Source organism: Ochotona princeps, chromosome 20 (genome assembly GCF_030435755.1).
Source record: "Ochotona princeps isolate mOchPri1 chromosome 20, mOchPri1.hap1, whole genome shotgun sequence".
In the NCBI taxonomy this organism is placed as follows: domain Eukaryota; kingdom Metazoa; phylum Chordata; class Mammalia; order Lagomorpha; family Ochotonidae; genus Ochotona; species Ochotona princeps.
In genome coordinates, this window is record NC_080851.1 from 31,967,918 (window position 1) to 31,992,795 (window position 24,878).

Sequence of the window (24,878 nt, forward strand, 5' to 3'; positions counted from 1 at the left end):
AAGCAAGTAAATATGATTTTCATGGGAATTAAACTTAGGGGAAGTGCAGAATGTCCCAGGCTTGTAGAAAAAAAAGGGGGTTATCAAGTTTAAGTAGATGTAAGTGTTGAATATGAAGTCACCAATTGCAACCAGGGACATCCCTGTCACTGGTGAGTAATTAGATGGAAAGGAGGTTGGCACTCTAAAAACATTCACACAAAGATTTAAATTTCCTTCTCTAGTTAGAGCAGGGCTTGGCCAACTACGGTCACTGGAACAAACGCAACCCACGCATTGTCTTTGTATATTTGCTAGAAAAAGTTTTCTTTTTACAATTTTAAAGGACTGTAAAACAATGAAACAGAAGAAGAATATGCAATAGCCACTGCACGGTGCGTCTATGATGGGACATGATAGTCACAGCAGGAACCAAAAATGTGGAGCACACTCGTGCCACACAGGTGAGTCCAAATCAGGAGAGAATGGCTCCTTCTCTCCAATCGGGACCGGCAGGTGGATTTTCTGGCCAATGACTTCATGGACATGGAAGGATTAAGTTTGGTTTGCTGTTGACCACACATCTAGATTTCAGACCAACTGAAGCTTAACACAACTGAAGTTTTCTTCTTTTCTTCTGCCTTCATATACCCAACCAAATGGCAAAATTTGGGGGTGCTTCCTGATGAAACAAACTTTCTTTCTTTCTTCCTTCCTTCCTTTCTTTCTCTTTTTCTTTCTCTTTTCCTCCCTTCCTCCCTCCCTTCCTTCCTTCCTTCCTTCCTTCCTTCCTTCCTTCCTTCCTTCCTTCCGCCTTTCCCTTCCTTTTCTTCCCTCCCCCTTTCCTTTCCTTTCCTTCTCTTCCCTTCCCTTCCTTTTCTTTTCCTTTCTTTCCAAGAGTTCCTTCCAGACAGGCAGCCAGGAAGCTTCTATAGGGTGTGTCACATTACCCCCCGCCCCGCACAATCTCAGGCCAAGGCCCCACTTACACAAAACTCCAGAGGGGACATGAAGCTTGACACATGGTTACTTACTCATGACTCACACTACCTGCCTCTGATAAAGGCCGCATACATTTTACACATCTGAAAACCCCAAGATCTCACATCATGGAAAGGAAATAAAGTACCAACAGCTCTTTTTAAAAATTCTTCTCAGCCAGAGAGTTTGCTAATTGTGTATACAGAACCAGAGAAGAAAGAGATGGGTTAAATCATTGTAACTATACATCACACTGTGAAATCTGACCTTTAAATGTCAGATAATTCTGCTGAAGTCAGCACATTAGTCTCCATTATTTTGCAATACTTGAATCAGCATGGCTGTTTTTTTATACCATTGTAAAAATGAAGTTAGACAAGCATTGCCAATTTGCCAATTAGGTTAGAAAAGGAAAGAAAAGACCATGGCATAAAGGAAGAGAATGGTTCCTGTTCATGTGGCCTACTTTCCACTGTGTATAAAATAAAAGCAATGTGAAACCACAACCTCTTTAATGTTTGGCCTTTTGTGCCATTTTGATTTCTTTTAATCTGGATGCCTTCCTTTTTCCTCCAGGAAAGCAGTAATCGCTATTGCTTGTGAATTTTCTGCCTCCAACACCTACTCAAGGATCAAAAACCCAAGTGGCCATGACTGTGGCTAACTTCACATCTATTGTTCCTTTCATTCATTTAATATTGGGGGATGTCAGGAAGGGAAGGGTTTGTTTCTCTTCCCCTGGGTCTGCTCCATTCATAAGTCCCAATTCTTCAGCAATGCCTCCGTGTGTAACTCATCCCAATGTCATTTCATTGGTACAGCCTGCTAAGGCAGGTCCAACTGGCATTTCCATTTTTGAGGTAGTGAAAGCCATCTTAACCTCAATGTCTACAGTTAGAACCTGTGATACTGGGACTTGACTCCAACTCAGCATCTTTGCAGAGCCTCTTTTTCAATGCATAAAGTCAGTGACACTGTATCACACAGAAGGACATTTGGGGGCCTGTGCTGCCAAGGGAATGTCTGAACAGTTTTTCCCAAATCTATTCCAAAGGACTGGCTGCAGGTCCCTCCTTTCCTCTGACAACCACCTGTTTTCCCCTTGTCTTTCCCTGAATCTGACTGTCCATTCCCATGAATACTCAAAATCCCCCTTCACATTGGCATGACTGTTTTTCCCAGTCATGACTCTCCAGGATGTTCTGTGCCTGTCAGATGTGTGACCTGGAGAAGGGGGCCTTTGCAGAGCCTGACACTCTGGATGGCATTTACACGTGGCTGATGACTGGGCTTCTGCAACACATGTTGAAAGTTCTTCTCGATGACCCTCACAGATGCGCTCAGCAGCTGATTCCAGCTTAGCACACATATCACGGATCTTTGGATCTTTCCTAACACCACAGCTGCAACTGAACTGGATCTGGTTTGCGGGTCAGGAAATATCAAGCCAGGAAGGATTCATGCCAGACAAAATCCAGATGCACACTGAAAATTCACTGAGGAAACAGAGTGGCACAGACTGAAACTGAGCACCTGCTTCATAGGAAGTGATGGGACTGGCCCAGTGATTCTGACATCATCTCCCCTGACAGGACCTGGCTCTCATGAAGTATGTCCTAGCATATCAATGGTGTCTAATTTCTCACTGATACAGCTCTGAAATACTCCGCAAGAGGTGCTGGCTCTTTAATGCAATTACTGTTCTGTGAGCTTCCCCCTTCCCACTATCCTGACATGTTTCACAAAAGTTCAGAGATAGCAAGCATCGTTTTCTACTGCTCTGCTCTCCTATTTCTCCTGAGGAAAGCACCATGGCAAGTAGTACCTAGACAGGTTGGAAAGATGATGTTGGGTGCAGTAGTCAAACCGAGTCGGAGGAGGCACAAGCTAGAGATGTATCAAACAAAAGGCAATGAATGATAAGTTTGTTCCAATTCTCGGGAGCTGCATGGGTCACAGGAAAACACCAAGGAAATCTCATGATTTAGCAGATGTCTCCTTCGGTGCACTGCACAAGTTTCTGATGGAAGACCACTGGCAAGGAAAAACTTGCAAAAACAACTTGGGAGCCAAGAAAAAAAAGGAATTCATGGTAATAGCTTCACTGCGAATTTTGTTATTGCTTCTCTTGGTACGCTACAAGAGTGCTAATTTTGAGCAATAAACATTTTCTGGATTACTCTTCTTCTAAATAATTTAAATGTATAAATCATCTCATGAAGAGAGACTCATGTCCAAAGTGAAATACCGCATTTTCCATAAGTAACTGACAAATTGATTCATGATGTTATGAAATGGAGCAAATCACTTATCTTCAAGTGTTTTAAATAAAATCAATGAAACAGCTCCATAAATTATCTGGCTTTACTTTAATAAGCAAGTACAAATGAGTGATCCAAGGGGGATATATAACCTCAGGCTGCAACAGGAATGTCACACCAAATCTCACTGAACTATCAAGAGTTACTGCCTATGTTTGCCAATTTTCTCTATAGAACAGATGGAAAGCATAAAATGGCTTGCACTTCATTTAAACATTACCATCATTTTCCTAATAAAAAATGTTATTTATTTCATATCCAGCCAGATAAAAATCAAGGAAAATTTTCCTGACGCTAAGCTGTATCTTTCTCCTAATGCACTTTCAAGGCACAGACTCTTAGGGCAATGAAACCGATTTGGTGAGAAAAATCAATTGCAAGGAACGGAAAAGAAGAAAGACAGAAAAGGCACACCTCGTGAATGCACCATCCACATTCAGGACCCAGCGCGAGGCACTCGGAGCAAGACGTGGCATGAGAGGACGCACATCTGCTGTCTTCTGCAACAGAGCATAAGAGGAGGGATTAGGGTTCATGCTCATTTTAGGGAGGGTCCATAATTCTACACTGAATTGGATTTTCAAGACTGAAATCAGGCAACCTTTCATTTCAAATATACCACATCCAAGATCTGTAGTTTTGTGAGAATGGCATTGGGGCGTAGTGAGCTGGGCTGCCATCTGCAGTGTTGGCATCCCATAGCTAAGTTCTGGCTGCTTTGTTTTTCTTTATCCAGCTCTCTATTTATGTGTCTGGGAAGGATACCCCAAGCACTTGGGCCCCTGCTACCACATGGGAGGCCTGGATGGAGCTTTGAGCTCCTGAACTGAGTCTGGACCAGTCTTGGTTGGCTGTTGTAGCCAGTGGAAAGTCAAACGGTGAATTGAAGCGCTTTCTCTGTCTCTCTCTCTCTCTGCCTTTCAGGTAAGTAAACTGATCTTTTAAGATGTGTAACTTCTCTAGGAAGAGTTAAACAGCTCAGTGCCATCAACAGAAGCCCAGACATTCACTACTTAAATGTAGAGAGAAAGCAGAGTGATTAAAAATGTGGTTTTAGACACATCTGGGGAGCTTGGCTTGAGTTTTGCTGCAACAATAATTGACTCTCCAAATGTTTAATGTGTTGACATTTTGCTGAATGAGGAAGCTAGATTTTTTTGGTTGTAATGATTTTGCTGAAGCCTTAAAATGTAGAGACATAAATCTCAACATATAAAGCTATGTTGATTCAAAGTCAGTAAGTTTCCTGAGAAATGACCTTGATGGACACACAAATTATTGAATTGGGATTTCCCTTGGTGTTGACAGTGACTGTATTGGCTTGATATCCCTCAGAATCAGATAGAACAATATAATTCAATATTTTCAAACAACAGTGGTTACATGGAATGCGTTCTTTTAATTAGATCAATTTTATGTCTCAGGCTTGATGCCTTTTTGGCTTTCAGATTTATTTTGTATTTTATCTGAAAAACTAAGTTACACAGAGAGAAGGAGAGATAGCAAGAAAGCTGTTATCCTCTGGACCACTCTCCACGTGGTCCCAATGGCTGAGGCTGGACCAAGCTGAAGACAGGACCAAGCAATCTGTCTGTGTTTCTGATACGGGAAGCAACAGTACAAGTGCATGGAGCATCATCCACCATTTTCCCAGGCATGTTAAGGGGATGCTGGATTGGAAGTGGAACAGACAAGACTTCAACTGGTGCCCAATGGGACTGCGGTGTTGCAAAGAATGGCTTAACCCACGGAGCCACAGCCCTGACTCTAACACAGTGACACATTCCAGCTGGTTTCTTTTAATTCTTCTCTACCTTTCTCTTTGTGTTTCTCCCTGTCCCTCTCAACATTCCTCCAACAGTTTGGAAACCAGTGTAAAAATAATTTCGGACATGGAGGTGGTATAGAGTGAGCATCCCTCCCTGTGTTTCCCCAGGTCTGGTTTGGGTTAAGCTACTGTTTGCTTTTTATGTCTTTCTTTTACTCCTTGTCCTGGGCTTTATATCAGCTTTATATATATGTTGTTCCAAACCTCTTCACCCATCTTTCTGAACATGACCTAGATTCCCACAGATTAAAAGCAACTCTGATGTTTGGGACTCCTGTCACTAGTAGTGTGGCCTTCTAAGTACGAAGACTCACTTGCCTACAAACTTTCCATCTGCTTAAGCCAGCAAACCTGTCAAACCTGCTTATTTTTAAAATATTCAGCAGAGTGAGTGATCTCTTACACTTGATCTTAGCCAAAAGGCTGAGAAGTGATAGTGAGTGATCTTTTTAGCTTTGTTCCAAAAAAAATAGCAAAGCAATTTAGACCTAAGAAATCAAGCACAGAGCTGGTGAGTTAAACCGCCACCTGCAGTGCTGACATCCATCTGAGTGCTGATTTGAATCTCAGCTGCTCCGCTTTCCATCTAGATTCCTGCATCGGAGCAAGCAGTGGAAGGTGGCTTTCGCCCCTGAAGGCTTTGGCCTCTGTACTCACATAGGACACGTGACATGGTTGGAATTTTACTCCTGGCTCGAGCCTGATCCAGGCCTGGCTATTTGGGAGACTAGATCAGTGGATGGAAGATCTGTTTCTCCTCTCACTTTCTCTGTATCTCTGACTTTCAAATAGCTAACTGAATGAATAAATAATAAATCTTAAAAAGAAGGAGGGCCTGGAGCAGTAGCCTAGTGGCTAAAGTCCTTGCCCTGCAGGATCCTATATGGACACTGCTTCATATCCAGGCTGCTCCAGTTACTTTCCAGCTCCCTGCCTGTGGCCTGGGAAAGCAGTAGAGGACAGCCCAAAGCCTTGGGATCCTGCACTCACTTAGGAGACACAGAAGCAGCTCCTGGCTATGGGCTTTGGATTGGCTTAGCTCTGGTCATTGGGAAGTTAAGCAGCAGATGAAAGATCTTTCTCTCTGTCTCTTCTTCGCTCTGTAAATCTACTTTTCTAATAAAATAACTAAATGTTAAAAAAAGAAAGAAACCAAGCATATATGCAAAGCACTGTGGTCTGAATGTGTTTCCGTGATTCATGCACTGAAACTTAGTGTCCCTGCAAACCCTGCAACCGTACTCAGAAAGGAAACCTTGGGCGCAGACTAGGTGGTGGTGACTTCTCAAGCACTGAATTAAGTCCCTTATTAAAGGAGCACTAAACCCTTTATGCCCTTCAGTTCTCCTGGCATACCAGAACCCAGCAGGAAGCCCTTCCCCAGACACTGACTGCCAGTACCTTGATCTTGAACTGCCCGGTCCAAGAACTCTGTTGCTTGAAATCTCTCAGTCTCTTTATTTTGCTACAGAAGCCAGCATGCACCTAACGTGACATCTAGCTTTGAACCAAGTAGAACACTGGAGCTAAGACTGTCTCAGTTCAGACTTGAGCAAGACTTTGGCTCAAGTCTGTGTTGGTGGCTCCGTCTGCAGGCTGATGGGAAGGCGGCTGTCATGGTTGTTTTCCAGTGGTTGTCAGATTGTGTATTTTGTTAATCCAGAGTCAAAGTCACTTCAGGTGCTCATTGAATTCACAAGTGAAAAATCCTCACTTTGTAATCTGACTCTTTCATTAAAAAAAAATATTGTAAGGCCAACATTGGCTCTCAAACTCAAGACACCTAAGGATGGTGGCCCAGCTGGAGAGACTGTGATCCTGTCCACATGTCTCAAGTTGCCGGGTTGACATTTCTCAGAGTCTGCATAGCTGCAGGATAAAGATCCCATAAATGGATCTGGAGGTGGGTAGGCCTCGGAGTTATGCAGAGCTGGGCAAAGGCCATAAATTGAACAAGCGAACACCATGGGAAAAACATCAGACATTTCTGGAGAGCGTCCCTGTGACACTTCACGGAGACCTGCACGATACATTTGGACATGCAGGATTTTCACGGTTTTCTTTTTCATTTCCAAACTATGCAAGTAAGTAAAATATCTGACATGCAACTATCACATCAACTGTGCAAACTATTTGGATTCCAATGAGCCAGAATGTGCTAGCAATTCTCTCTTTTCTCTCATCCTCTCTCTCTCACACACACATCATAAGCACACACACACACACACACACACACACACACACACACACACACATGCCCACACACCCTGCGAGGGTAGCAGTGTTCTCTATGGTGCACACACATCCATGCAGGACTGCTGATGGCCGACTCTGGCAGTTTGTTCATCTCTTGGTCACTCTGTTTCCTTTGCTGAGAATCCCTGAGGCTACAGCTCAGGACGGCTGCTCCCCAGCTGTGGTTTGCAGCAGCCCTTGGCACTGACTCCAGCTTATTAGCATGAGTGTCTGAGTGATGCCTCCTCCCACTCCACGGTGGTGGGATTGCGGCTGCTGCTTCTTTAGCTACTGGTCTAGGGATATTGCACTCAGCACTTTATTCATTACATTCCAGCATTACATTTTTTATGAAGGATAACTTTTTATTGGTCCTAATGGCAACTCCTTAGCCAACGGAAACAGAATGATATTGTTGCAAACCACATGTCCTTAGAGCCTGACTTTGTGAGCACCGACTTCAGCCCTTGAGGCCACAGGAATCCCAGGTCATTAAAAAGGTGCTGCTTCAGCAGAAATCGCTCAAGGATATAAGAGCATATTGCCAACAAGCACATGCATTGTAAATAATTCTATTCCTTGGTCAAAAAAGCATATGATGAGATGCTCCATTTTCTCATGATGGTACAACTGGATGTAAAAGATGTATTAGGGTAATGTTGTCCAAAGTGACGGGAAGGGAACTTGCAAATTTTAAAAGCACTGCTATATCCTAGCCAAGTGTCTGTAGGCTAGTTACTCAAACTCTCTAACTGTGGCTCATTGCACCCACTTCAGATACTGAGACAAAGGGCTAGGAGGCAGGCCTACCCAAGCCCCATATACTGCTCAGGGCATAGCAAGCATTCAATTAAGCAATAGTTGTAATGTTATTATAGTTCTTATTGTAAACAGTCACGTGTGTGTGTGTGTGTGTGTTTGTATGTGTGTGTGTGTGAATGGCCATATAATTCTAGGCTCACTAAAAGGAAGACATTAATGCATTTTAAAATTTATTGTTCCTGAAACTTAGTGTCTTCAATTGGACATTGTCTTGGGTCATAAAGATAAAGTTCTTAAAATATAGCAAACACATAAAATAGCTATTAAGCAAAATGCCATTGTGTTTATTTTGGTAGCTTTGAAATAATTCTTCAAAGTCAACCAAGATAAATATACATATTCAACTTATTACAAATACAGGCAACTCAGTTAAATACACACATTCAATCTATTGCAAATACAGGTTTTGGCACAATATGAATTGGATTACTGCAAATCTCTTTGAACGTTTTTGTTTAATTCCCGGTTTGCATTGACTTAACCTGAATCATTTCTGAATGATTTCCCAGAATCAAATGTTTATGACACTTGTGAAATGACCTCTATAACTAGCTGTCATAGAGCATAACAACCATCCATCATCAGCAGGATAGAGTGTCCAAAGACAGGAAACTACGTGTGTGTGACACCCATTGTGTATTTGTTTTAGATGATGCTCCTTATTCATATTGAGAATAATCCACAAAAGTGAAAAAGAATAAAACACATTCCTTATTTTAAAAATACAAAAAAAAAAAATCAGTTTCACATTTAGGTTGGAGTCTTTCCGTAAGTATCAGCTCTAGCAAAAGTTTTAAGAAAGATGTCTCTATTTTATTTTGCTATAGATATATATCCCTAAAAATCCACAGAACTTGAAGAATGGCCCATAATTATTTGTTAAAAAAATCAGAGAATGGATACCAATTGTAGTTCCTGATATTCAGAACAAACTTGTGTTTTCCTGTCACTCCTAGGAAGGATGATTTGTGAGAATTTTCTTTGTTCTTGTTTTTCCAACAATATCTCTTTCCTGATTGTGTTTACTGTATAAATTAGAGCAAACATGGGTAACTGCATACGGCTAGCTCTTTATACAAACAAAACAAGCATTGCTATCACGAACACACATTCTGCACAACCAAGAATCAAAGCCAGAAAAGTTGAAAGCACACAGGAGATGTTGTCAGAGCACAACTTTAGGGTTTGCTCATTCCAGAGGTCCGTGAGTAGGTGATGCTGTCATGTCAATGTTACCAAGAAAAAAAAAACTTTCAGCATGAATACATGATTTTTTAAAAATACTTATTTTCATTTGGGAAGACAGAGTCACGAACAGAAGGAAAAGCATAGAGAGGAAAAGAGGTCTTTTTTTTTTTTAAAGATTTATTTTAATTTTATTACAAAGTCAGATATACAGAGAGGAGAGGAGATAGAGAGGAAGTAGAGCTGCCGGGATTAGAACCAGCAACCATATGGGATCCCGGGGCGTTCAAGGCGAGGACCTTAGCCACTAGGCCATGCCGCCAGGCCCAAGAGGAAAAGAGATCTTTCATCTGCCAGTTCACTCCTCAAATGACTGCAACAGTCAGCGCTGAGCCAACCTAAAGCCAGGAGCCAGCCTCTTCCAGATCTACATGGGTACAAAGGCCCATGACACCCATTTGGGCCTTCCTTTCATGCTTCTCCTGCCCTTAAGCAGGGAAGTGGATGGGAAGGGAAACAGACAGGACATGAACTGGCGCCATATAGGATGCCAGAGTTTGAAGGCGGAAGATTAGCTTATTGAGCAGCCATGCTAGCCTAATTCTGTGATTACTGAGGCATTCTTTTAAGCGGAATTAAAATGTGAGTGCTTCAAAAGTTAACGGATGGGAATGAACAGATGTTTTGGTGTCAAATTTTTGAAATCCAGGCGTATGAGGTGAACTTCAATAAGTTCGTGGAAACTGTGCATTGTGGAAAGATTATGCACGGATTTGAACTAGTCTTGCACCAAAACCATGTCTTCCTTTTCCATGAACTTTCTGAAGCGTGGGCTCTGCATCTTTAGATACAGACAAGCACGGCTCATGCATGTTTGAAAGAGGCTGGTGTTCCAGTGTAAGGAGTTAAGCTGCTGCCTGTGGTGCCAGCACCCCTATGGGTATCAGCTGCTTTGCTTCCCATCCAGCTCCCTGCTAATGAGCCTGGGAAAGCAGGGAAATAGGTCCAGCTACTTGGAGTATTAGCAACCATGTTGGAGACCCAGACGGAGTTCCTGGCTTCAACCTGGCCCAGGCCTGGCTATGATAGTCATTTGTGGAGTGAAGCAGCAAATGAAATACCTCTTTCTCTTTTTGTCCTTCCATCCCTTCTCTCTGTAATTCAAGTAAACTGATGATAAATATTTTACACAACAGTCACATTGAATTGTAAGTGTAAGTGTAAGTCATCTAAACATGCTTTAAAGTATATGGGAAGATTTTACAGGTCCAGTGCAAATGCAGTGCTGCAGACACCAGGGACTTACTCATCTATGGGTTTAGGTTTCCATTTGGAGGTCTGACCCAGTATTCTGTGAATACTGAGGAATGATTGCAACTGTCTTGGTTTCCAGAAGGGTAACCTGAGATGAATTTTCATCAAGTGTTTTACTGAGAAAGGAGCGAGGGCAAGGCACTATACAGTAAGTTTGGTGCTGTTCAATTCTGCCCGCAGCCTTACCCTAACCCCAGTGAACTCTCTCAGAATCGTACGTGGCCGGAACATTATGGTGGAGATTGCTATTAGCTTCTGTTCTTTATCAGGGGTATCCTAGATCTTTTGAGGACTCCATTGAGAGGAACCTAAATACCACCAAGCCCAGCCTCTCTTGAGCTAATGGTGGCTGTAGGCTTGGGATAGAGACAGACATGGCTGAATTGGGCTTCTATGAAGCTTCTTTAAAAAACAAGACTTTTGTCTTTGCCTTTTTAGCATCTTTCTGCCTGTAATGTGGATGTAGTGGACAGCTCTTCAGCAGCTATGTTAGACTTCAGGAACTTGACTCCTGAAAACTAGGCTAATGCTGCAGAAATAAAAGGGTTCAGGTTTCTCAGAACAGTGGAAAATCGCTGCACCTGTCAGGACTAATGTTAAAATATTCTTCCTCTTCACAATCTATTTATTGAAAAAGGTAACATAATTATGCTTTCTTTATGATGTATGTCTGAGGAAGACATACCCACTGTGACATTATCATGTTAACAGCTAATTAATGCTTTGTAAAAACATTGTGCAATTCTGGACATTTATTTTCAATTAGCTTTTTCCCTCCTTAAGGAATTCTAGATATATGATGAGATGATACTGAGTTGAAATAACTAAGCAGCAATAACAACATTACTCCTACCAGACACAAACTCACTGAATTCACTTACTTTTTAACCATTGCTCAAGTCTAAACCAAATTTCCATTTGGCAAGTGCCCCATGACGCTCTGAAGCTGAGTAACTCCTTACTGATCAGGGATAGGAAATAATACTATCACTCTTGCTTCTCATAAGTGTAATTTGTGAGAATTAAGAGAATGTATTCTTTGTGTTTCTCGAACAAATCTGCACCTGTGCCACAGCAAATAACCAGTGCAGTGATAACAGGACTTGGTGCTGTTACGAGGATTTTTGGAGAGCAAAAGGGAGAAAAGCACGTCTCTGCACCTTGGGCAGGTTAAGAAATGTTGGGGCAACACTACACATTCCATTTGTCTGCCCTGCCCTTTTGGGATAATCCCAACATGAGTCAGAATTTAAAGTGGGGTAGGATGTCATAAATCAAAATGTAGTTCATGATGTAGCTCTAAAACGAAGCCATGAATGTCCCTTTCTTGTAAGGACATCTTGACAAGAAACCTGGTCATATGGAACCACACCATTTTTTTTTCATTTTAATTCACTTATGCACACAGTATCATCATCTTTGCATAGAAAAATACTCTAATCTTAGCACACACCAGAACAGTGATGAGTTTAAGATCTACACTGGCACACTTCTGAACTTGGAAGGGACACAATTTACTACACTGGTACAAGAGAAGTGAACTGGAACTCCACAAACAAGCTGAAGAGTGAGGTCAGCCTACATGCAGGATATGTTAGGGGTGTGGAATGAGAAATAAAAATGATAAATGAAGAAATCCATGCAGAGGCTACAGGACATGAGAAAGAGAACACAAACCACGAGTTTATGATAAAGGATTATTTCTTCATAAAGGTGGCCTTGAGTTTGAAGATGAATTCAAGTACAGAAATCTGTCTGAAAGGTGTTTGATTATTTTTATATGGCCTCTTACGTACACAGGGACAACCACTATTTGATGTAGGAGGCAGATGAAATGGCGCAAGCACTATTTGTCAGGCACAGCAGACTTTGCCATCTCTATTTTCTGCACCATGAAACTTCTTAGGTGGCCCAGCGGTCGCTCAACTCTCAACAAGAGTAGTTCTTGGAGAGGGTCAAGTTCAATGTGACAGTTACTTATTGACCTAAACATGTCAGTTGTCTTCTCACACTTAGCTGGGTGGGGGTGGTGATGAAGTAACAGCCGTTAAGGTAGAACCACAGGGTAGAAACCCACAGTCTCACTCAGAGCCAAGACCCCCACCATAGACTCAGAACTTCGGAAAGCATCAGCAGCTCGGGGTGCAAGCGAGCCCCAGGGGCCGCTGGGAGGCCAACTCTGCTTAAAGCTGCATTCGTCCGCCTTGCAAAAGCAGCCTTCGTCATGTGCTTCATGTCTTGTTTGCACTGGAACTTTTCCACACATTCCAACTGTCCTGTTCACGAGGCACACTCCCTTGCTATAAAAGCCAAAAACATCCACCGGTTTCCACTCTGTTCCCCTGAACAATGTTTTCAGCCTAACATGCTCGGTGGAGAGAGTTCCAGGATCCCTCCCTATTTTTCACTCCAACTCTTGGCAGGTATGTCTTTCCTTTCTCCCATATAAACAGACACACACACACACACACACACACACATGTTTCGTGTCAAAACTTCAACTGGTGTGGCTCAGGAGGTACCGGCCTAGGGCAGCAGGAGTGCATTTTCTTCACTGTGGGGCTTTGAAAGCTGAAGGCAAATTTTACGTGAGCACCCAATCAGGGGGACAAAATCACGCTCTAAATTCTGGGGAATCAGTTTCAAGTTAAGAAACAAACATGCAAATAAATAAAACTCGAACAGCATTTAAATTCATTTAAAACTTGTTTTTTTTTCCCTGTAATTTTATTTCAAAGCTCAAAAAAGTATGAAGACAGACATTTAGCTAGCAGCAGTGAGTAAAAGTGCAAACTCCTTTGATCTGGCTCTGCCAAGGCAATTGTAGGTGGGACTCTGAATCCATTGTCTATGGCAGGCTAATTTTGTATGACCCATGAGTGATGTTATAAACACCCAAATTGCTCTTGATAGGAAATTTGCCTACCCATGGAGCAGTTAAGACACCAGCATTCCAAATCAGAGTACATGAGATTGACTTACGGTAGAAGCTTCCTGATAATGAACAAACTGGGAAAGAGGGAGAGAAAGAGCAGCTGGGTCTCTGCCTCTCACACAGAGGCCTGGGCTGAGGGCCTGGCCCCCGGCTTTGCCCCAGATCCAGCCCCAGCCATTGTATGCATTTGGAAAATGGACCTGCAGATGGAAACTCATGTCTGTCCACATCTGAGCTCCCTCACTCTACTTCTGCCTCTCAAATTCCTGCATATGTGTACAAAATGAAATAAAATAGCTTCATGTTAGTAAAAAAATTCTTGACTCCATGCACATTTTGTTTTTCACATAAGGCATTTGCCACAAAACTTTAAAGTACCTTTGTACAACAGAATAAAATCAGGGAAAAAAATTTTTTTTCATTGTAAAGTCAGATATATAGAGAGGAGGAAAAACAGAGAGGAAGATCTTCTGTCCAATGATTCACTCCCCAGGCAGCCGCAATGGCTGAAGTTGAGCTTATCCGAAGCCAGGAGCCTGGATCCTCTTCCAGGTCTCCCACATGGGTACAGAGTCCCATGGCTTTGGGCCGTCCTTGGCTGCTTTTCGAGGCCACAAGCAGGGAGCTGGATGGGAAGCAGGGCTGCTGGGATTAGAACTGGTGCTCATATGTGATCCCAGCACTACAAGGCAATGACTTTAAGCACTGGGCTACCGTGCTAGGCCCCAGGGAAAATTTTAAACGAATACGTGAGTTGGGCTCCCCACCAAGAACTTCATGTCATCTACTTCAATGAAATTTTATAAAAATTGAGGAATTTTTATCATTGAAACAAAATCAAGTCAAATTATTGAAAATGAAGGATGCAATAGAGCACATTAAAAATTCAATGGAAAGTTTCCATAACAGAATGAAGGGGGTAGAAGAAAGAATCTCAAAATTGGAGGATATCTCTTGTCACAATGGGGAAACAATCAAAAAGCTGGAAGCAGAGCTGGGTCAAGCTACACAAAGCATTCAACAATTAAGAGACACTATTAAAAGGCCAAATATAAGAGTTACGGGAGTTCCAGAAGGTGCAGAAAGAGAAGCTGGGTTTTTAAAAATGTGTTTATTGAAATAACAAAGGAAATTTTCCCTAATCTGGGGAAAGAATTGGGAAACAACATCTAGAATAGACACAAAACTCCCAATAGTGTTGATCTAAAGTAATCTTCATCAAAACCGACCTTTACCATAGCACATGATAATTAAGCTTTCTTCAGTTGAACATAAGGGAAAGATCCTTACATGTGCACATGAAAAAAAATCAATGGACATATAGCGGAATGACAATTAAATTCACAGGAGACCTCTCACAGAGAACCCTACAGGCCAGCAAGCAATGGAGAGACATATTCCAGATTTTAAAAGCAAAAAAATTTTGGCCCAGAACAACATACCCAGCAAAGCTTTCCTCTGTCGTGAAAATGAAATAAAATTCTTCCACAGTAAAAAAAAAAAGTTAAAAGAACATGCTTCTTCCGAACCTGCCTTACAAACAATACTTAAAGATGTTCTCTTGACAGAGAAAATGAATAGCACCCACCAAAACCAAAGGCAAGTGTGAAGATCATCCCAGTAAAATGACAACAGAAGCCTAAATCAATGAACAACCCATTGCTAAAATGACAGGACCAAGTTACCACCTGTTTATATTAATCCTGAATGTAAATAGTTTAACCCATCAATCAAATGTCATAGATTAGTAGACTGGATTAAAAAAATAAAACCCATTTATTTGATGCCTTCAGGAGACACATTTCACCAACAAAGATCAGCAGAAATTATATCACATAAATTTTGATGCTTTTGTTTTTAGTTTCGTTTCTTCAAAACAGTTTTTTTCTCTCATTAAATTCTTCACTGACTCAGATTATACAGTAGCATCATTTTCTTGATTTTCTTTTTAATTTCTTCAGCGACACATCAGTCATTCAATAGCATGTTATTTAACTTCATGGCATTGTAAATTTCTATTTTTCATCCTGTTGTTGAGTTTGTTTTGTAGCTTTATTTTAAGGGGATGTATAGTGACTGTGTAATGAGTACTCTCGCATCCAGATGTGAGGATACAATGCAGTATGCATCTCTACTTCCAGATCAAAGATGGGCGCCCAATGTAACTGTTAAATCTATCTTGACAATAGAATGCTGGACTGTCTGCCATTGTCCATGCCTGCAATTATGGATATGACTGTTTGTGAAGAACTTACTATTGTAATAATATAGGGGAACTCAGTGGAAATGGAGGGGATTTGGGGAGAGGGTTAGGGAAATCCCAGGGCCTATGGAAATATATCATAAAATAATAATAATAATAATAATAGACTTAAAAAGAGATTGTATAAATGAACAGAAGAAAAAATTCTGTGGAAGGAATGATGACTATTCCTACTTTTCAGATGGCAAACTAAAGCTCCGATGTTCCAAGTCTCCTCCCAAGACCACATAGTTAGTGATGCACAGAAATGATTGAGTTTGAACTGAGCTCTGACTGCAGAATCTTTGTTAAAAAATGCTGTTCAAGATAGAATATAAAGCAAGACACCACTCCAAAGCTTAATGGCAAAGCCCTGATATGATTATCAGTCATTCAGTGATGATTCAGTCATACTTTCCATGTAGCTAAAGATAGTTCTTTAATCCATAAGTGCATTCTTATTTTCCCATCACACTTTCCCACTCCAAAGAATAAACTAGAGATTCCCATATAAGATTGTTTTCTACCTAACAGTGTCAAAGACATCCCTGAAAACTTGAAAGCCCTGTTGAGCCTTCATTTGGTTTGTTTGCACAAGGATACAGCTTTAGTGTGGAAGTCTAGGTGGAACAGCTCCTTAAACGTATTAATCAACTGAGCTGGCACCTGCTTAGTACAGGGGAAGATGTTCCCTTTATGATTGTGTTGTCCCAACCTCTTGCCAAGGGATGGCTCTGAGCTGCCTGCTAATTAGGCAGAAGCACACGAAATAGTGTGTGCAGTTGCTGTTTCCATTTGTGGATTCCCAGTTGTGTCCTGGAAGCCAAAACTGAAACAGAGAAGGCAACTTGTTCCTGTCCTACCCCTGCCTGAGCACTGACCTTGGCCTCAAGCTCGAACTTTCCTAAAGCTAGACTTCCTTGCTGATGAGGTGGGGAGGGTGGTCCCTCTCATTCTGAGCTGTGTTTACCCCCTGAGTTGCAAAGGCAGAGTACAGTGCTGCGTAAAACCATGTGCTAGGAGGAAAACCTTCACGTTATGGCATGTACCTTTCTGTTGGTTTGTGATATTGCTTTAATATACAATTTATAGTACAGAAGATTTATGGAAGGCCACCCAAATCCCCATAAATTAGATCTCACAGTTGTCTACAATGTAAAGTGGATATACACTGTTTTTTTTTGTATTTGAGAGGAAAAGAGTGATAGACACCAAGAGAAAGACAGATGCACACATAAGTAGATGACAGATCGATAGATCAATAATAGATCGATCGATCGATCGATAGACAGTTAGATAAACCCATTTGCTGGTTTACTTCCAAGTGTCAGCAATGACTGGGGAGGATAAAACCAGGAGCGGGAATTCAGTTCTCATCTCCCACATGAGTGTCAAGAATCCAGTCACCACAGTCATCACTGCTGCCTTCCGGGGTCTGTGACTGCAAGGAAATCCCAATCAGCAGCCAGAGGTGGGAGCTGACGCCAGGCACTCCAAGGAATTCTTCTCGCTAAACACCATCTCCCTTTACCGTGAACTGCACGGCCAGTGGAGAGACACAAGTGAACCTTGAGAAGATTCATGGGTTCTTTAGACTTCTTGCAGCTTTCAGCTTTTGGCAGGCCAAAACATCTGTATAATCCATCCATTGACATTTAGTTTACTAATGTCAGTTTAAGTGATAAACTTTATTTTAACTGAATGTTTTAGACTGACTTTGCTGAAGTATTAGTGACAATCAGTGCATAATGGAAAAATACAATCCTTTGCGAAAATATATAGAAAAACATCATATGGCTTTCAGAAAGTAGGTAATAATGCTTTATTTATATCTGTTAAATATTAGTTTGTGACTAAAATTGTTTATCTACACAACATTGAGTGGTTTTCATATCATTTCCTTTTTGGAGTACGAGGTATTATTTTAATACTCATGGACAGAGTTCAGTTGTGACATGATAAAATTCTTAAAATTCAAAAATTACTTTTGAAAATTAACTTTCAAATTCTGCAGCATGAGAAATAAGGCAGAGTAGATGGTAATATCAAATGTAAGAGCATCTTTGCTATTAATATTAATATTCTTTATTCTATTATTTTTCATTACTAGTTATGTTAATGTAGTTTGACCTTCACATAATCTACTTCATATTCTATTCTCTAAATACTCTTCTATATTCAGGGCCAAAGATGATTCTAAATCACTTGGGATTTTCTAAAACAATTATTCAGGGACTCAGGTTAAAAAGTAGGTCTGAATTACAAGCCAGAGGTATTAACTCAAGCATATCTAAACAGACAAATATTTAGTCGGCTAGAATGTGATGTATATATCATGTGATTAAATTGGCACATTGAAAAGATTTAATATTGGTGCCATTATTGCTCTATGTCCTATATAATTCTTGTTTTATAATCCCCTTATTTCCCAAATGGTTCAGCTACTGTTTCTCTTTCATGAACACTGACCCGCATCCCACTGTTCACCGTTCCTTAAGGGAAATTTTCCAACAGTGCTTTGTCTACTTGCAGGCTCCTCTCAACTTGCAATGTTTATTCCCTCTACCTCAAAGCTCACTGCTCTCATTTAAAATGCCTCTTCCTACCTCTGTTAGCACAGAACTTTCCTATATTTTACAGCATATTTGTCTCCTGGATTAAAGATCTATTGCTTCATCCAAATCCTCCTACCCGCCATGCCTCTCTGTCTCCACCATGGACAGAGCCATTAGATTAGGGATCTGGGGCCTGACACCTGCCAGGAATTGTTAAAGGCTATGGGCTCACTGGAAATGTGAAAGCAGGAAAGAGTTCTTAAGCCTGAGAGACCAAAGAGAAGTAGAAACAGCGACAAAACCAGGAGAAATCAGACTTTGGGACAGAAGGCAGGCTATAAGACCTAGAACCCTTAAATATGAAATCAAAAGAAAACAAAAATAGGAAAGACAATCAGGTGAATGAATGCCTTCTAACAACAACTTAAATCTTATCATCTTTAGATGCTGTATGGGACATGGTCATGAGTCTACCAAATATTGAATTTGCTCCCCAAATTCCCTTTCCACGTCACCTAGCAATTAGATCTGGCTTTGATCAGTTTTGATCTACCATCCCCCCCCACACATTCACTATTTTAATCCTTTCTCCTTAAACCTATAGGAAGTTCTACTGGAATGGATATTGAGCATGATGATTAAGATGCCAGTTAAGAAGTTCATGTCCTATGTCTGAGTACTGTAACTCTGGCCGCGGTCTGCCTGCAGCCCTCTGCTCACATGCACCCCGACAGGCACTAGTGTAGACTAATGTGACTGACTTCCTGCCTCCTACATGGCAGACCTGGGATTGAGTTCCTGGATACCAACTTTGGCTCAAGTCAGCCTTAGCCACTGGAGGATAATCCAGTGGATACAACCTGTCTCTTCTACTCTGCCTCTTTAATAAATAAAAAGTCAGCAATTGTAAAAGACTATCACGTCCTCCAGGCAAGGCTATGACTCTACCGAGAAAAATCTAATTAGCTTTTCTTCTTTGCAACTCAGAATCTCTTCTCTGTTCTCTTTCTCAGAGGAAGAGGAGTTCTCCTTGCCAAGATCATTTCTTCTACCTGCTTAGTGCCCTGCTTACTCAAAAACTTAATGGTAATTTCCAAATTATATTTAGCAACTAACATTGAGCCATTTTTAAATGTCATCTTCTGCTTTTCAACACGCAGAGGATACTCCATCATTCCTTTCGTTCTCAAGGTAGTCCTCTCATCAGGCCTGGGTTATGTTCACATCTCTCTCCACACTCCAAGTCGGATGGCTTTGGGAATGAACCAGTTAAGCCTCATCTATTTTCATGTGAACCATCAATTAGCAGCTTCAGTTTCAAAGTCTCACCCATACACTGGACTTGAATTTTCAAAGTCTGCTGGACATTGGACTGCTGCAATTTCAAAGTTAAGAAATCACATTCTACAGGTTAAGAAATCACATTCTTTTTCTGACATGAAAGACTTGTATTTATCTATTACATGATTGTATATTCGGAATCCCTTCACCTACCAGGCTCCTAACCACCTGTCAGGCTATAAGACTTCACTCTTCTTCACAGTCTTTAGCACTCAGTTCTCCCTCTCCCCATTCCCATCTGCTGCATCCTAGTTGGAGTCCTTGGTATTAGTTCTTCCCTTTATTGCAACTAGTTTCCTGTAGTCTCTTATAAACAAAATCTGCTACAATCATTATTCTATGCACTGTTACTAGACCCACATCCTTGATGCCTCTGCTCTTTCTGCTCTGTTACAGGTATGCAGGCCTCCATCCAGTCTCAGCTACACCTCCCCATCGTCACGACTTTAGAATCTGCAATTGTCCCTGTGAACACCGCCTCCCAACTTTCCACCTCACCACCTGGACCCCTAACACCAGCAGTCTGCTGTCTTCCATATTTTAATCTCCTATCTGTTAAATGCCTTCTATATCATGTGATTTCCAATCTTCTCCACCATTCCTCTACCTCTACAGGAGGTTTTCTCCTGCAGTGCCTTCACAGCCTTATTCACACATTACCTCTCTTGATGAACCAACCTATCCCTGTTCTAATTTCCACCTCACTTACTACCTCCTAACATTCTAGATAATTACTTAGCATCCTATTTTGCTTTTTGTTTAACCTTTCCTCTCCACAAATATATCACTCCCAAGAAGAAGGACTTTTTTTCTTTCCTCATTTTTTTTCTTTTTTATTGAGCAGTATTATCACATAGTCATGGTTGGAATATTAGCATTTGTCCGATTATAGTTAAAACAACTGAATTTACCATTTTATAATGTATAAGTGTCACTCCCATGTTAAATTGATGCAACAAAGAGAAGGATGCTATCTTAATAGTTATTTTCCTACCTAGGATTAAGGATGACTTACCACCTGCCCCTAGCATTTCTAACTCCATCATACACACACATGCACACACACATATATATGTATATTTATGTGTATATATATATATATACACACACATATATATATATATACACATTCTCTATGGAAGGTGCTAAACATATTGCACTATCCAGTGTGCTATGCATTCTTTTTCTTTGTGGAACTTCTCCTTCCATTGGAATTCACGCTGCATAAAGAGAGATGCTTATTGTCTGCCTTGTTCACTGACACATCCCCAGGTCTCACAGAAAAGCTGGGTACATGGTAAGAAGTCAGGGCAAGTATGTTGAGTGAGTAGACAGGCAGATGTCTCCTTTCTATTGACCACATGCTCCCAGGATTCGTCTCTCAATGATTTTCTCCCAACTCTGTTTTCTTCTGTTGGGGATCTGAGCATGATACCTCCCAGTGGAAAGCTTTGCCATATTATACATGTCCTGTAGTCCTTCTGTTCCCCCAACACGCCTGCCACTGAGTTTCCGTACAGGTTGGTTGGCTCTGACTTTTGCCACTTTAGTATCCGTTCATTAAGTCAGCTCTCACACATTTGTTCTTCCTGTCTTCACATTCATATTTAACATATTTTACTGAGAGCTGAACGACACAATGAAAGGCATCCTGTGTGCTTACTGCGAGGGTACCGCACATGTAACCTGGATTCCCCCCACAAGATTGAGGGCTTTAAAGACAGTAACCTCAGGTGGATAATTGCACCTATAAAGGTGAATCACGTGCATGGCAAAATCCAAGCAGTTGCAATCTTCAATGAACCAAGCTCCATACTCTAATATTTGATAACTGACAGAAATAAAATTAATCCCTATATTGTTAGCTGGAAGAGATGTCAACATAAAGCCTGACATCAGCCCACTTAAATCACCCACTTCAGGTGCCACCACTCCCTTGCACTGTGTTCCCCACATCAGGCATCTGTGTACAGGGCCTCTTGCTGCCTCTACCCACACAGAAACCCATCCAAGGCCAAGTGCCCTGGCTGCATGCCTGAGAAATACCTTCTGATGTGTTGATAAGAATGGCACCTGTGGGCATGCTCTTCGCAAATATTAAAGAAAGCTTCAATGATGAACCCAACAAGATAGGGAAGTAAAAACCTTTAAAAAGATTTTCCAAAGGAAGACTCAAAATAGGAGAGGCCTGCAAAACGTTCATGCAAAAATGCATATCATGAGCAGATACCTAGATATATTTTTTGCACCAACATAAATTTTTCTTTTAAAGGTGCATTTGTTTAAAAAAAGTATTCATATATTTATTGGAGAGAGAGAGAAAGAGAGAGAGAGAGAGAGAGGTATCTGTTTACAGCTGATTCACTTTTCAAATGCCCCCTGTGATTGGCAGCAGGAACAGCTGGGGTCAGGAAGTTCCCTTGTAAGTGGCAAGACAATTACTTGAACCAGAACTGAACCCAAGCATTCTGATGGGTAATATTGGTATTATAACCACTGTCTCAACCACTAGGTCAAATTCACCTGTTTTTAAAGATTTATTTAATTTTTATCGCAAAGTCAGAAATACAGAGAGGAGGACAGAGAGGATCCTCCGTCCGAAGATTTACTCCCCAAGTGACCATAATGGCCAGAGCTGAGCTGATCCCAAGTCAGGAGGCCCAGAGCCTCTTCCGGGTCTCCCACACTGGTGCAGGGTCCCAAGGCTTTGAACCATCCTCGACTGCTTTCCCAGGCTACAAGCAGAGACCTGAATGGGAAGTGAGGCTGCCAGGATTAGAACCAGCACCTATGTGGGATCCTGGTGTGTTCAAGGTGGGGACTTTAGCTGCTAGGCTATTGCGCTGGGCCCCAAATTCATCTTTTAACATCATTTTTCCCCCAGGAAATTTTTGAAGGACCCGCCTATGATTGACCATGAAATGGAATTAATTGAAACATCCCTTTTCATCAGTTCCGTGACTAACCAGAGTCTTACTACAGCCTAATCTCAGCTACTGCTGCGCAGCTTCATTAGAGTTATTGAAAGATGCTTAACTAAAAGAAAGAGAATGGGGTTGGAGGGCTCACATCAAAAGGAGAAGGGCATTATCATGTAAGAACACAGAGCAGAAAATTACTTTTCTTTCAGAATTTTGAGGTTATAATGATTCTGAGGTTGCACTGACTCATTGCCACAGCTTTTGATAATTATTTCATACCTGCTATTACGTCTTGGCATTGTGATGGTCTTAGCAATGGGATACCTGCCTGCATGAAGTGTTTGGAGTAGTAGCAAAACCTGAACTGGCATGAGGGCTCAATTGGTTCAATTCATGTCCCGGCTGCTCCACTTTCATCCAGCTCCCTGCGTATGGCCTGGGAAAGCAGTCGAGGATGGCGCAAAGCCTTCGGACCTTGCACTCATATGGGAGACATGGAAGAAACGCCTGGCTCCTGACGTTGGGTCAGCTTAGCTCTGGCTGTTGCAGCCATTTAGGGCAATGAACCAGCAGATGAAGATCTTTCTCCCTACTCTCTTTTTCTCTGTAAATCTATCTAACAGAAGTAAACAAATCTTAAAAAAAAAATGCTAAACAAAAAAAGAAAAAAACAAAATACCTTACAGGTGTGCTATTAAAATAAAAGGGCAAGACAGAGAGCCGAGTAAGCCTATATACGGAGTATACTGCCTCAAAGGGAGACAGAAAGACCAGAGGAAATTTCCTTGAGGGATTTCCCCAGGCCAGTTTATTACATGATTGCACCTCTATTCTGTCTAGCCCCCCAATACATGCTGTCTGTTTATGATCACCCTGTATGGCTAGGTTAGCCTAACTAGCTGGATCAATAAAAATGGGTGACACAGAAGGTATTCAGAGACCTGAGACTGCACAGATGTCCAACAATCCCACTCTCTTCCTGGATGCTTGAACTTTTCTCTTTCCTACTTGGCTTCCTCTGGGACCTCAGATCTCTGCTGTCATTTTACACTTGGCAGTCTGTTTCAACTCTCTCCGCTGGAGATTGACAAGCTGCCTTGACCAATATACAGTCAGATAGTATGTGTATGGGCCGCCTAGGAGCCAGTCTCTCATCACATGACTGCTGCTACAGGATGCCTCTCCACTTCTCAGACCACCAAGCAAGCAGACATAGCTCTCTTTATGTTTCCAGTCTCCTCTGTAGCACTGTGATTTCACTCCATGTTTCCATGTTCCCGTGCTCTTATGCACCAGGGACAGCTGTGCATCCAACCCTGAGGCCCCTGGACAACCTTAAAGCTTTCAGATATCCATCACACTCTGTTGCATACCAACAATTCAGAAATGAATAAAAGGCCTTGGAGCCAGTATGCACTATCATATACATGTAGGTTATTGATGAAGTCTTCTCAAAATCTGTAATTCTCTACAATATTTTCAGGACTCATGACAATCTCCTGTGATCTTCTGAGTGGAAAAGGTCACTGTGTATTTAGGAAGCATTCAATAACCTGGATTTCGATAAGCAACCATCCTGGGCCACTTAATGTGTAGCCTTGTCAAAGATCTAGAAAGGTGAGTTTGCATTCTTAAGGGTATTCGAAACTCCTTCAATGAAATGCACACAGAAAGAAAAGGGCCATTACGCTGCAAAGAGGGACTTCTAAGGTAACTGGACATTTCTTGAGATGATCCAGGATCTTTAGACACCTGAGTGTCAATAAGCACTCCCAGTGAAGAGACTCAAGGAGGCTGATCAGCAGGTCTTCTGCCATGGTGGCAACTTGCAGAACGTGAAGAAGAGATGACCGTGTACTCTGGGATTCAGTGTTCATTAACACAGGGCTAGACACAAGTAGTTTGTGTAAAGGGCCAAGAACATCCTCACATGGGAATTTTTGTTGACAAAAATTAAACCCAAAGGAATTGATGGATATCTAGAGCGGGGTGGGGGGTGGAATGCCACACCATCTGGGCAGGATTTAAAAAGTTTATCCTGGGAATCAAGAGGAGCAGTGGAGCCTGTGGCAATAGTTCTAACTGATCCAACATTTCCACACTGCCCAGGGGTTCTGTCAGCAGCGGTCCTTGTCTTTGTTAGTTTCAAAATCAAACACATCTCTGTAAGGAAAAATTTACCCCAAAGGCCCTGATGCTTGGCTTTCATGTACGTGTAA

General features: G+C 41.6%; 1 protein-coding gene across 2 annotated transcripts in view; it reads right to left on the bottom strand.

Annotated features, from left to right (window-relative positions):
- ITGB8 (integrin subunit beta 8) overlaps positions 1-24,878 on the bottom strand; it is an 82,708-nt gene that overhangs the window by 46,825 nt on the left and 11,005 nt on the right. For both annotated transcript variants that reach the window (XM_004582456.3, XM_058678097.1), the window contains exon 2: positions 3,696-3,781. In XM_004582456.3, the coding sequence (XP_004582513.2) occupies positions 3,696-3,781 (86 nt within the window). The remainder of the gene's footprint in view (positions 1-3,695; positions 3,782-24,878) is intronic.